Genomic DNA, 13,252 nt, shown 5'->3' with positions numbered 1-13,252 from the left:
TCAGTGAAGTTGATGTACGATTAACTTATGATATCAATTCAATTAAGAGGTAAAATAATAGTATACAATTTTCATATAAAACATAATAGAGATACATGATAAGATTCTATCCACAAAGGTCCCACTTTTCAGATTAATGCCGAATTTTTCTTTAAATGGTTTTTTTATACAAATGAATAAGTACATTACAATGAAGAAGGAAAAAAGGTTTATAAATATAAGAATCAAACCATAAAATTCATGCAAATCAACTTGATACTCACACAAATTTGTTATTGAATCAATTATGTAATTGGCAATTATATTTAGATGGTTGAATTTTAAATTTATACTACCTTTTGCCCTACTGTACTTAATATTTAATTATTGTTATATTTTTAAAAATAATTAAATATTATAAAATACCTCTAATTAAATAACAACCAAATATTAAGAAATAATTCATTGTAAATACAAGTAAAAATTATTGATTAGAATAAAAACAACTGATTAAATAAAATAAATAAATCATATATTTAATATCAATATTTCAATGTGATAAAGAAAATATTATTAGTAAATGTATTTAATTTGATTTACAAATTACTTGTTTAAATATTACATATATTGGTAAATGTATTTCAATATTTCATTTTAGTTACTTGTTTAAATCAGAAGAATTGATGAAAAATTTAGATATGAGTCGTGGTCATGCTTTAAAATTCAAAGCCTAAATTCTGCTTCACCTTACTTATTGTTAAGTTTATTACATGTTTTATTTATATATATATATATATATTATGTAATTGATATCACATGAAAATTTATTATCTTTGTTAAATCTTATAAACCTAAGAGGTAAGTCAATTAAAAACAAAATAAAGTAATTAAAATATCAGTTGTTTTAAAATTACTTCTAATAAAATAAATTGACTTTTTAAGGATTATATATATGCAGGCCCGACTCTAGGGGTTGTCTGGAGGTGCGGCCGCCCAGGGCCCAAAGCTGAAAAATATTCAAAAAATTCTTTTTTTAACTTTAAAAAGTCAAAAAAAATTTATCAACTTTTAAGAGTTCCAAAAAAAAAAAATTAGCTTTCAAGGGCCCAAAAAGTTTATTTTTACCAACTTTTAAGGAATTTAAAAAAAAATTCTCCAATTTTTTTCCCATTTTTTTAAGAACCTAAATCCATATTTTATTATTTTGCCTAGAGCCACAAAAATATCAAGAATGGACCTGTATAGATGGATTAATTTTTTTTCTTGTGTGATGCTTATTCAAAAGAAAAGAAATACACAATTGGTAACTAAATTAATAAATTAATCTATATGATTTCAATAATATCTTTAATAGCTTTCTCATTTATTTTTAAAGAAAGAAATATTTTATATATATTATATATGAAATTCAATTTTCAATAATTAAAAAATTGAGTGTACGAATGAATAAGTAAAATTTAAATTTTAAGAAGCACATATTTATATTTTCCTAAAATGAATATTAAAAATCATATATAATCGCGCATATATATATTTATAATATATGAGTAAATTAATTATTAATATAATTTATTTTCAAGTTAATAAATATAAGTTTATTTTTATTTAAAATAAATTAGTAAAAGTGAGTGAACTACACTCTAATAATAGTAGCAATAATAAATAAAGCATGCTCAAAAAACAAAATTGACCTTTAGATATAGAAAAACATTATTTGTAGGAAAAGGGGTGTCCAAGTTTAAACTAAGGTAATACAAGTAATTTATGCCTACATAAGTGGCTTGATAAGAATAAATGAGTAGTCTTACCTTTCTCTTTCAAACAATGGGAGCTTATAGCTGTAAACCTATCTTCTGGTTGGAAATGGGGAGGTGTCTTTTCTTCAATTATTATTGTCGTCAATGGAATTTAAACTCAAATCAAGAGAGAATTATGAAGAGTGCCTGTTTGGTTGCTTAGAAAATTACCATGCATGAGACAAACAAAACTCTTATTGGCGGGACCATGCCCAACAAACACCCAAAGCTGCCATCATTTCATACAGGTCGGTGGTCCTTAGCTTCTCGTGAGTTGGTCCAAATTAAGATGGAATTGCATTACACTCACTGTCCTATATGCTTGGATTCATTGCAAAACTTGATCGTTTTAAACAAAGAAGAAAAGTGATCAAAGTGTACTAATCTTATATTATCTTTTTTAAATAACGATAACGACTCATGGTCATTGTAAATACAAATAATAATTTTTGGGTCCCAACTAGGTTTTTTGTTTTCCTTGCCTGCTAAAATATTATTCATGCCTTCAACTACCTTGATTGTAGAGCCGATACAGCTAGGAATTGGATTTTGATCATTGAATACAGAATTTAATATTGTTATGGATAAATCACACGGCTGTCGATGGATTACTTCAAACTTTTCATGCATTGCAGGCTAATCCCCAACTCAATGGTTAAGTACTGCTGCTGTTGATGTTGTTCATTCAACGAATTTTCCCATCATTCAATACCACAACCTATTAAGCAAACTCTTTTCAAGTGTAACTTCAGATATTTAAATCCATACAACAAGGTACAAATGACGAATACCAATTGATGTATGTTGTGGATGGGATTTGGGTTGTGTTGTGAGTACGAAATCCAAATTTATCTTTTTTAGTCTCAACAAATGACATGGATTCAAATATTTAATTTGTAATTAAAGAAAATTTAAATCTTGAAAGACCTGTAAAACTTAAATTGAACAATTCCAAATTATATTCTTCCACACAATTCATAACTAGTGAACTTATGGTTTGGTGACAAATATGCAATACATCTCGACTTAAAATTTTGGACATCAAAATATATGATGGAGTAGGTACAATTGCATGGCCAACATCATACCTTTATTTCCCCCTATTCTATTTGGAGCATATTCACTTTTTTCCTTTTGGTTTTAGGGGAGATCTCTAGGTATTTTATTAACCTATGTAAGCGTAGATACAAGGGGACCGTATTGACATAGTTAAAACACTTAAATGCTCAACTAGAATATTGTTTTATGACTACATACAATGATAGGAGTATAGAATAAAAGAGTGGTCCAAACTTTTGCATCTAAAAAGGCCATATTGTGGAGCTTCAAAAGCATATGAGTTTTCTACATTTATTTGTTCATGGTGGAGGAGTTGATAAAGTTCAAAACAAAGCCACCAAACCCAAGTTTTCAAAACAAAGCCACCAAACCCAAGTTTTCTTAATCATCAAAAGTTTAGGGTTATAGTCACTTGAAATATCCATAAGCTTACTTGCTTAGGTTACATCGAATTTAAGCTTCATTTGGCGTTTGATTCTAAACTTTAAAATCATATATCTAATCCATTTTTGTAAGCTTATAAGATTTTCAAGACAGTGCATTATGGGGTGTGATTGAAACATATCAAAAATTAAGGTGGGAGAGAAGGAAATTTTGGTAAGAAAATGACATAAAAGGTTGGATATAGACAAGCATGAATTTGACAAGGGGATAAGAAAACAAATAAAAGTGGGGGGATATAGGAGGAAATTAGTAGAGGATCATTTGAACAATTGTTGATGGAAATGGGGGCAATGTAGACTGTCTGTCTTGTTGCTCATCTTCTTTTGTTCACCATAGACGCTTCCAACCTCCAACATTTTAAGGAGCAATTGTTTACTGTACATAATTTTAATTGATATAATAATAAATTTAGTTTTTGATATTTATACATTTTGTATAAATATTGACATAATGTGTAAATGTTACAAGCTAAATTTGTTAAATCAAGATCAAATTCTTAAAACATATAAATATTGTGGACTAAGTTTGTTAAATCAAGGCTAACTTTACAAAATATGTAACTAAATTTATTATTATACCAATAAATAATATGTACAACTGATAGTTGTGATTAATTGTCCTTGGTTGCTTACTTTCAAAATTGACAGGGATCAAATTATTTTAAATTTTTTTATAAGGGACTAATTTGCTTAATATTGAAACTAAGAGGTACTAAAGAGAATTTTTCCCTTAAAAATATAAATTAATGAAAAGGGGGAATCCATTATTTATTTTATTTTTATTTTTGAAAATGACTGAACAGATATATAGCTTTCAATTTGTTGCTGCCCATTAGTTATATAGGGAAACATCATAGCATTAGAAAATGGACTTTGGGTTATGCTGATTCAATGGGATTTCACTTTCCATTAGCAGGAAAAAAAAAATCTTTTGAACCTTGCTTGGACTTCAAGGTACCAATAATTTAAGAATGATATTATTTAGGTATTTGGTCCAAATTATAATTAATTGTTTGATTTTGATATCTAATTTCTAATTTCTTTAAAAAAAGAAGAAGCAATTAATTATTGAAGCTTTCAAATGAGATTGTCAAAATTTATTATATAATAAGATAAATAAATGGACCACATTCATTTTGCCTTTTCCACAGTTTCCTTTTTCCCTATTTTGTCAAACAAGATATGAACATAGTGGATAGTGGGCATAGATTATCCTTTTCAAACTGTGCACTATTTTTGTTATTGTGCATAAAGTTACTTGTGAGATGGGATTCAAATTTGACCATTAAATTATTTTTATGTTAAATATTTTAAAAATAATTTATGTATATGCAAAATTAGTCATAAATCTGAAATTATACTAATAAATATATTTACCCACACGATATTAATTATCATGATATCATATTTTGAAAATAATGAATGAGATTGTAAATATGTAGATTTAAATTCTAAAAATATAATCTCTCAAAAATAATTAGATATGTTAAATGCATTAAATTAGAATATAAAACGCTTAAGATTTGGCAATTTGTTGTAGGGCTGGGAAAAGAAATTGAGAAATCGAAAATCTATCTAAATTGTTGTGTTTTAAATAGTCTTGGTTAACAAGTTAAAAAATTCATAATTACAAGAGATTAAATTTTAATTTTACTATATAAAAATAAATATTTTATATTTAAAATAATTAAAAATATTATATAAAAATATCTTTTGAAATTAAAAACTTCAAAAATCTTGTACAAAACTTATTTTAAAATAGAATCAAAACAAATTATTTAAAAATAAAACCAAAGCGAATGGAACTGAAGTTAGGGTTAATTTGTTGAAGTGTGAACCTAATACATATATGGGCATGACGCAGAAAACTAGAAGACAAAATAAAGTGCCGGTGAGTTGCCTTTTGGCTTTTATGCCAAATGTGACTTTAATTTGCATTATGAAGTGACCTTAGTGGCTTGTAATTTTCTTACCAGGAAAACACAAAAAAATACTTAAGCACATTTAATACACACTCAAATAGAAAATAAAACTTTTTTTTTTTTTTTTGTATTCAAGATTTTATTTAAGGGTTATTAGCCATTGGAATATTTTTAATTTAAAATTAAAAGTTATATTTAAGGGTTTAGGAATTTTGTAGTACTTAAAATACTGTGTATAATTCAACGACTGACATTTGTCCATAGAAAAGGGACTATGAGCTAAGTCGCACTGGGATTGAAATTCTTGTCACTACGGAGGTTTCGGTATCTAACAACTTAAATTCACACTTTACATCAAATTTCATTTGGGGAAATTTTTTACATAATATTTCCCCCAAATATTGCATCCAGGCAGGCATATCATCGACAATTAATAATATAAAAACTACCCATATATATAAATGTAATGGATGCCCTCTCCATCAAACTCTTTTCTAGCCTTCCCTCAAACACACCAATAAAAAAGAATTGTTAGAGAAGCCTAAATGGGTGCCTGTGTATCCTCAACTTCAACCTCAAAACCAGGCAAAACAGTAGGAGGAGGAGGAGGATCATCGAGCGCAACCAAACGGTCATCGATGGCAGCCACGGTGGTTCACATGGATGGTCGTGTCCAAGAGTTCAGGCAATCAATCCAAGCCAACAACATCATTTCCCTCAACCCCGACTGCTTCCTCTGCAGCTCAGAGTCGATGTCCATCGGTACTTGTGTGCCTCAAATGCCTGTTGATGAGGACCTTCAACCTGGACAAATCTACTTCTTGTTGCCACTCTCCCAATCACATAAACCCCTTACCTTGCCAGACTTGTGTTCTCTCGCCATTAAAGCTAGTGCTGGCCTTGGTAGATACAGTGTTGACCTCTCCTCAAGCCGCTCTAAACTCATTCTCAGGTGATGATCAGGGTGGTAACATTCGACATGTTCATCTGCAGGTTAATTCAGGGAATTTTTTTTTTTTTTGGCTAATGCTTTTTGCAATTCTTTTTTCATAAATGTGACTAATATTATCTGAAATAGATTGGAAAAGTCAACGGTTTTCGATTGGATTGGTGTTTTTCACTTTAGGAAAGTACTAGTAGCCATCTCCATCTAACTTTGTTAGCCGGTTCATCAACCTTTCCAGCTCCTTGGAATTTAGAACTGAAGGCAACTTGTCATGGCCTATTGCTATGCTCAGCTCTAAGACTTCATTTCTCAATCTTTACCAGCCGTTTTGGTTGCTTTTGCATTGTCCTTCTATCATTTGTTTGGGACTGGTTATTGGGTTCATCGCCATTTTCGTTCCCTTCGAAGCTTAATATTATATACTTGTATAAAATTGTAAACACAACCAAGGCAAATGAATTGCTTGAACTACACAGAACCAGCAGTTCTGCCTTCTGTCAAGCCACCTACATATTTTTCAGAGCCATTCCAACTAATGTATCATAGTTTTGCAGTAGCCTTAATTTGATTTCAATTCAAAAGGAATTTATTAGGGTGTTGGGAATTTTAATTTTTTAACATACATACCAGAGATTATGATGCTCAACAGGTAGTCATCCTTGAGACCTTATATTAATAACAAAACCAGGAAGAAACCACAGAGATCGATCTTAGACCTATTGACTGTCATCTAAACTAAAGCGAGGTTGATATACCCTTTCAGTACATGTTTAATTGTCTAATCTACAATGCCAATGCCAACAGGCCTCTCAACCATGCCGAGGTTCATGACTGTATAAAGCTTTAGTCCGGTTTAATCAAGTGGCTAGTTGAGAGTGACTCTAGTGGAGTATAGCTTAAACCGGCCAAGAAATTGGATTAACTAGTTTTGAAATCTGAATGGTTTTAAGTAAGACTTAGTTGAGTTGGCACATGAACATAGTCTGGGCTGGACCTCTCAATTAGCCAATGCCGACAGGCCTGCTCGCTACGTGCCAAGTGAACAAAATGGGTTCTCTGTTTGCAATGTATGCCTTGGCCTCTTTTATTCCTTTTATATAAAACAATGTTAGTCATATACATCTACTGCAACAAGTCACTGACACCATCATTTGTCCCATAAATGGTAACAAAGTTAAAGTTTTGCTTGCAATAGAACACAAAAACCCCACCCTTGGTCCTCATTGAAACTTCCCCTTTTAGCACAGCAGAAGATTCAATAGTTCAGGCATTACAGAAAGGTTGGGGAGGAGGAGAAATAGATGCTTGAAATGATTTGCAAAGAAGTGCTCACATCATAACCGTATACAAGCCTTAATGCACATTCATTACACAGCCTAATAACAATTACATTACAAAATATACCCTACCATTTCAACTTTGTACAAGGAAAAATGTGAAATCTTACAAAATGGAAAGCCCAAGCACCATGCCATTGATGCATATAGCCAATCATCTTACTAGTTCTTTAGATATTAGATACCTGAAGGTAAAATCGTGAGGACTCCATTCTATGCTCTTGCGGGATTTGCCTACCTGGCATTTTCTAATGCTCCTACGAAGCGACTCAGGCAAAGATTGTTGGACCATTTCGATAATACCAGCTTGACATAAACTCGAATCCTTTGCAAATGATTCCACGAGCTTTGGTAACAGAATTTTCAGGTCTTTGCGGACACCAAACGTAGCTCTGATGTATTCCTGTTTGGCAGTTTCCAGCTCTTGAATTACTTTCTTTGGGGTGTAGGCACGGACCTAAAGAAGAGGGACAAATACGATGACAAGGCTGAAATTTTCTATATAGAAAGGAAAACACCACTAGAACTCCAAATCGACATCCTTCAACTGGTTCATAAATATCACATCATTTGTACCAATACTAAGGAAAAAACTCTGATTAAAGATGATGTAGTACCGCAGGATCAGAATGGTTTCCTGAACAGAGTGCAAAGTGCAAAAGTGGTTCTGGATGTTCAATAGCATATGCCTGCCTTCTGTCTCCAGCTTTAAACTTTGTCCTTGCAGAAATTAATAACCGAAGCCACTACAAGCAGAAGAAACCTTTGTCAGCTCCACCTTAAAAGATTAATTAAAACAAGCCCACTGGGAATACTTTTGTTGTGTATGATTTGAAATAATCGACAAATTCTATCTGCCTTTTTTATCTTTATCTTTAACGAAGAAAAGGCCAAGCAGAAACATCATTCATGGATACCATATACAAGTTTCTGACAAAGAATAGTCATTTTGACTAGAGTCTTGTCTCTACAAGATATTTAACAATCTTAATCGAGGACACAAAAGATGAGCTTGAGATCTACCTGTCCAGGACGAGGCATACGACATCCAAGGATGGAACTCTGTATCGTATCTGCACTAATGGTGTGACCCCCAATGTTATACGCAGCCTGTATAGTACGAGGTATAAGATAACACATTCCATTCCACTAGTTTCATCATTCAAGACAAGCAGTAATGAATACAAGTTAGCTTACTCTCAACAGTAGATAGAATCTTTTCACATTATTTTGTGGAATACCATAAGCCAAAAATGCCTATATCATAGAAGAAAAGAAAGACTTAGTACAAAATATCGCAAAACTGGAACCAAATCTGTAACAGCAGATTCTTTTCATTGATGAGACTACATACATGCATCACTAGTGAATTGTGTATGTTTATCCAGAATGCCAGCTTCTCTTCACGTCTCAACTTCCTTGGATCAACTTCTTCCAGTTTGCAGATAAGAGACCTATAACGGAAATAATTTGATAAACACAAAAGAGATAGAGGAGGATCAAAGATCTCATCTTTGTTTAGATGATAAGAAACAGGTTTTCTTCTGATGATTGCATGTTATAGGAGACCCACCTGAAATTTTGTAGCAAGTTCTCCACCTCGGCCAGTTTTTCACTATCTCTGAAAATCCATGGCACTTCAAGCATTGTGCTATATGGTCCGCTAAACTCTTTAAGTCCTTCAACATGGAAAGGGTTATCTAACCGTACATCAAATGATGAATTATTTCTCAACCCCGGACTCCACATGTCATGCTGCTCTTGTGGAGAAAAAGCACTGGCTGATGACGCGGATGAAATGGGAGATGAAAAGCTGTTTTGGATCAAAGGTGGGTCCGTAAGCTTGCAATATATAACAGACATACACTTGATCATATCCTCAGAAAGCTTGTTTGGTGTGTCTGGAACATGATCAGAAATGCAAGTGCCAAGATGCTCGGCCAGACTGATTATATTCGACGCATTCTGAGCATACTGTAGCATAGAGAATCAAGCAAAAGTTAAAATTACAAGATCTCAATGTGTCATACACATCACATGTGAGATTATTCTCCCATAAATGTAACTTGTTCTCTTGGTGGATGCAATCAAAAGCGGGTGATGATGATTGAATTACAGTAGCTCAAGCATGGAGAGTGGAAACTTTGCAATCATTTATTTGAAGGGTAAAGTTGTTGCACGTTATTTTTCCAGAAACAACAAATTACTGAAGGCTCTATCAACATGTAATATGACCAGAAATTAACTGAACAATGTAAAGTACACAGAAATACAAATTCTCAGAAGATTGCATGGTACAAGTACGTTACCTCCATCATGGACAAAGGTTGTGAGTGGCAGGCACGCACGGCTTTATCAGCCAAAGTCTCATCCAGAGGAGATGTCCAACTCGGAAACTTTGAACGCTGTGACAGTGTGGAATAACAGCGGTTAACACTGGAATCTAATAGTTTTTCTCCTACAATGTCAATAGGCTCCTTCCATGAATTCTCATTGTAACCAGACTGCACAGCTGAATTATCAACTTTTGATGCATCATCATCAAGTCTAGGAACTTCCAAAAATCGCCCACTTGGAGTATGCACAGGTGTTTTTAACCTTTCATCCTTTTTACTTGGTGTATTTACTGGTGTTTTTAACCTTTCATCCCTTATACTAGGGGTATGTATAGGTGTTTTTAACCTTTCATCCCTTTTAGAAGGCGAAATAGATGACACTTGTTGATCAAAGGCTTTCCTATACAAGGAGAGAAGGTATTGTTCCAAATATACAACTTCCAATTCTAAAACAGCAATTTCCTTGATTAGCTCCGTAGGTGGCTGCGGAAAAGCAGTGCCAACTGTCAAGAGGGAGACATGAAGAATGCATAATGAAAGGGCAAAAAGTCAAGAAACTGAATTTGGAAAAATTCCCAGAGATATAAGAAGTCAGAAGAGTTGCCTTAGATACGGAGACTGGTGTTTCATTTGTATGCTCATGGGAGGAAATTTGATAACCCAGTGCTGTTTCTACTGCACGGCGAATATCAAATTGATCTTGTAATCTTTTCTCAAGCTGCAAGATCTGCACAAAAGATTTTCGGAAAAAAAAAAAGAAACAAAAAGAAATTAATATGAGCAACAGAACTTCAAAATTTGTGAGCTGCAGCCTAATCTTGGGTCACAATAGACCTGACCAGGCCACTCCCAAACCAAATTCAAGCCCTCTGTAACCCAAGGATGAGTACAATGAACAAAAACAGATTCAGTTCTACACCTCTTGCTTCAAAGTGCTTTGCACCTCGGTGTGGGGGGTGGAAGATTGCTTCTTCTGGGTTTTGACAGAGTTCTTCAGGTGCCTCATATCCTGGTACCACATAATGGAAAAATATTCTTTAGCATTGATATAGGATGAGCCTTTTGTCATTGATATGAATGATTAGTCTAGTGAAAGATGCTAAACAAAGGCTTATATCCTAGTTTTCCATGCATAAATACAATCATTTTATCCGGCTCCATCTAGATCTATATTAAAGATTTAGATTACACGATTCCCACTTGGAACCTCCTCTTATAAACTATCATATCGTAGCAATAAAGAGGAAAAAGGGGACAAAAAAAGAAAAAGAAAGAAAAGAGGGAAAGAGATCCTTGTAATAAATATATATGGCTGGCACTCTACTAGGCCTTTGCATTGGATGCATGAAAAAAGGAGTCATTAGTCAAAGAACAATAAGATAATCAAATCATTAACTTACAGATTACTTTTTACAGCTTAAAGGAAAAGGGAAAATTACCAGCTTTATACGATTTGATTCTTCAAGAGAATCATCCAACCCATCTTCTTCAACTCTTTGCTTATCAGACAAGCTGCTATGTGACAAAATCAAGCACCATGAATCAATAGATAAAACTTTGCACAAAGCAGGATTTAAGGACAGCCATTGCAACTCGTAGCCGTCTCATTACTATTTTGCAAAACTCAAACCAAAATATTTAATTTTTTTTTCTCACATATTTCTACAAAGAAGGAGACCAAGGGTGTCAATTCATCATCCGCCCCGTATCAGTGATCCACTTAGCTACCATTTTCTGAAAACCATCTCAAAAACGGTTTTCATTTGCTTGCAAGTAACTCACCTCTGACTTATTAATTACAAGCGATACTTATAAAATAAAGAACAAATAAAAAATCTTTAGCAAAGAAAAGAAACATTTAATGACAGAAGCTAATTTTCAAACTCCATTTGGACCCCTGAATGCATTTAATGAACAACCAAAAGTAGGGGGTATGGACATAGAGCCAAATTAATAGCCAATTGTGCCTTTAAGGTTTTCTACTTCTGTAAATGCTTAAAGTTCCCAGTTTTTCTTTAAGCAAACCCCATTTCAGAACTCGTTCCTGTTAGACAAAAAGCTTAACATTTTACAAGAAAGGTGATCCCAAACAAACAAAAGTCTTTTTTTTGAAGGGTCACCTCTTGGAACGCTTATGCCTTGAAGATGTCACTTTCAACCCCAACATTTCACTTTCTCCACTGCCTTGAAGTTGAAACCCCATCACTGAGAAAAATAGCATCAGAGATAAATTGCGTTATATCTGAGCAGAAAAACCAAAAGACAGATGAAAATGTATCAAGGCTTTTACCAGTTAGGCTCAAAAAGAAAAAAACAAGGGGAACACCAGGGGGTTACTGAGGAAGATGAACCAGCAGAGTGCACTACACACAATTTGAGAGAAGAGAAAGAACAAATGGGGGTTCTTAGAGACCCTTGATTACACTCCAAAACTAAACTTGTCTTCTTGCATTTTCAAGTGTACTGGGACTTCAAGGAACTACCCACAATGCAGAAAGTGATCATTTTGCTGATAAAAAACACCAGTCTGAAAATTAGCAGAAGTCTGAAATATGCTTTTGCATAAAACCCACAAATACGGATAAGGAAAAATGAGACTTTGTTGGCTTTTGACCAGCGTTTCTTTCTCTTTTTTCTTAAGTTGCTCAATTTTCACTCACTCAAGAAACCAGTTAGCTTTTGTAAATTAAGGAGGCTCTCTTTCTTTCTTTTTCTTTACATTAAAAGATGTAAAACCAGCTCGTGGGCTTCAAGGGAAGAGGAAAGTTGGCATAGGTATACCCCCAACACAACACAACTCAAGCTTTGTTTTTTTGACATTATCCCCCCTTTAACGTCAATTGTCAAATGTCCAAAAGTAGTCACTGTTCTTCAATCAACCGACTACCAGAGATCTTAAAGTAGACATATTGAAGAAAGATAAATAATACCTACAACTATTTAGAGCTTAGAGAAAAGAATATTTTAGCCCTCACAATCATATATTTATTGATACCTCCATTAGTCAATTTCTAATTTCTTTTTTCCCTTCCATTGTTGAAGAGCAAGTGGGAGTTGGTGACCATCCCTCCTTCCCTGTCTCATCCTGTACTAATTACTATGTATCACTTTGTGTGATTCTACAATCCATTCGGTTTCATGTATGTTAGACATAGGATTAGTATTAGAGACATGGGTAGCCATTAAATTTTCTTTTAATTACCAAAGTATTATTTAATTTCCATTGATTTCATTTAGTAATAAGCCAAAACTGGAGAGGTACAGAAATCTGGCCACCTGAAATTCTTGTCTTAGCTAACATGTACATCTTTTTTCTCCACCAATCTGAAAAGAACAAAAGAAGGTCCCCCTCCAACTTTACTGTAGCCATGAAGTTAGCTCAGCACTTAACTTGATCTTGGTGCATTCTATTCACCTACTTGTTTGACACAAAT

General features: G+C 33.3%; 2 protein-coding genes and 1 long non-coding RNA gene across 3 annotated transcripts; 2 read left to right on the top strand and 1 right to left on the bottom strand.

Moving 5' to 3' along the window:
• Positions 1-5,377: 5,377 nt before the first annotated feature.
• LOC108478434 (uncharacterized) lies at positions 5,378-6,749 on the top strand. Its single transcript, XM_017780893.2, has one exon. The coding sequence runs from the start codon at positions 5,745-5,747 to the stop codon at positions 6,153-6,155; it is 411 nt and encodes a 136-aa protein (XP_017636382.1). The 5' UTR covers positions 5,378-5,744; the 3' UTR covers positions 6,156-6,749.
• Positions 6,750-7,443: 694 nt separating this feature from the next.
• On the bottom strand, positions 7,444-13,077 carry LOC108477053 (uncharacterized). The gene is made up of 12 exons (XM_017779478.2): positions 12,109-13,077; positions 11,939-12,023; positions 11,258-11,330; positions 10,738-10,827; positions 10,423-10,545; positions 9,792-10,301; positions 9,056-9,456; positions 8,837-8,936; positions 8,680-8,739; positions 8,506-8,592; positions 8,100-8,228; positions 7,444-7,939 (listed from the first exon to the last, which is right to left on the bottom strand). The coding sequence occupies exons 2-12, from the start codon at positions 12,019-12,021 to the stop codon at positions 7,637-7,639; spliced, it is 1,959 nt and encodes a 652-aa protein (XP_017634967.1). The 5' UTR covers positions 12,022-12,023; positions 12,109-13,077; the 3' UTR covers positions 7,444-7,636.
• On the top strand, positions 10,169-10,978 carry LOC128285553 (uncharacterized). Its single transcript, XR_008276012.1, has 2 exons — positions 10,169-10,297; positions 10,419-10,978. It is a non-coding gene; the product is annotated as an uncharacterized LOC128285553 (long non-coding RNA).
• Positions 13,078-13,252: the final 175 nt, after the last annotated feature.

This window comes from Gossypium arboreum, chromosome 12 (genome assembly GCF_025698485.1).
Source record: "Gossypium arboreum isolate Shixiya-1 chromosome 12, ASM2569848v2, whole genome shotgun sequence".
Classification (NCBI taxonomy): domain Eukaryota; kingdom Viridiplantae; phylum Streptophyta; class Magnoliopsida; order Malvales; family Malvaceae; genus Gossypium; species Gossypium arboreum.
This window is presented reverse-complemented; position numbering and strand designations above follow the sequence as displayed.

Bases quoted from the DNA above. Each gene is read 5' to 3' on its own strand.
- LOC108478434 (XM_017780893.2), top strand. From the start codon at position 5,745: ATGGGTGCCTGTGTATCCTCAACTTCAACCTCAAAACCAGGCAAAACA.
- LOC108477053 (XM_017779478.2), bottom strand. From the start codon at position 12,021: ATGGGGTTTCAACTTCAAGGCAGTGGAGAAAGTGAAATGTTGGGGTTG. The intron at 8,937-9,055 runs GTGGGTCTCCTA...TTTCCGTTATAG, and splicing joins AACTTGCTACAAAATTTCAG to GTCTCTTATCTGCAAACTGG. The intron at 8,740-8,836 runs GTATGTAGTCTC...TCTATGATATAG, and splicing joins ACAATTCACTAGTGATGCAT to GCATTTTTGGCTTATGGTAT.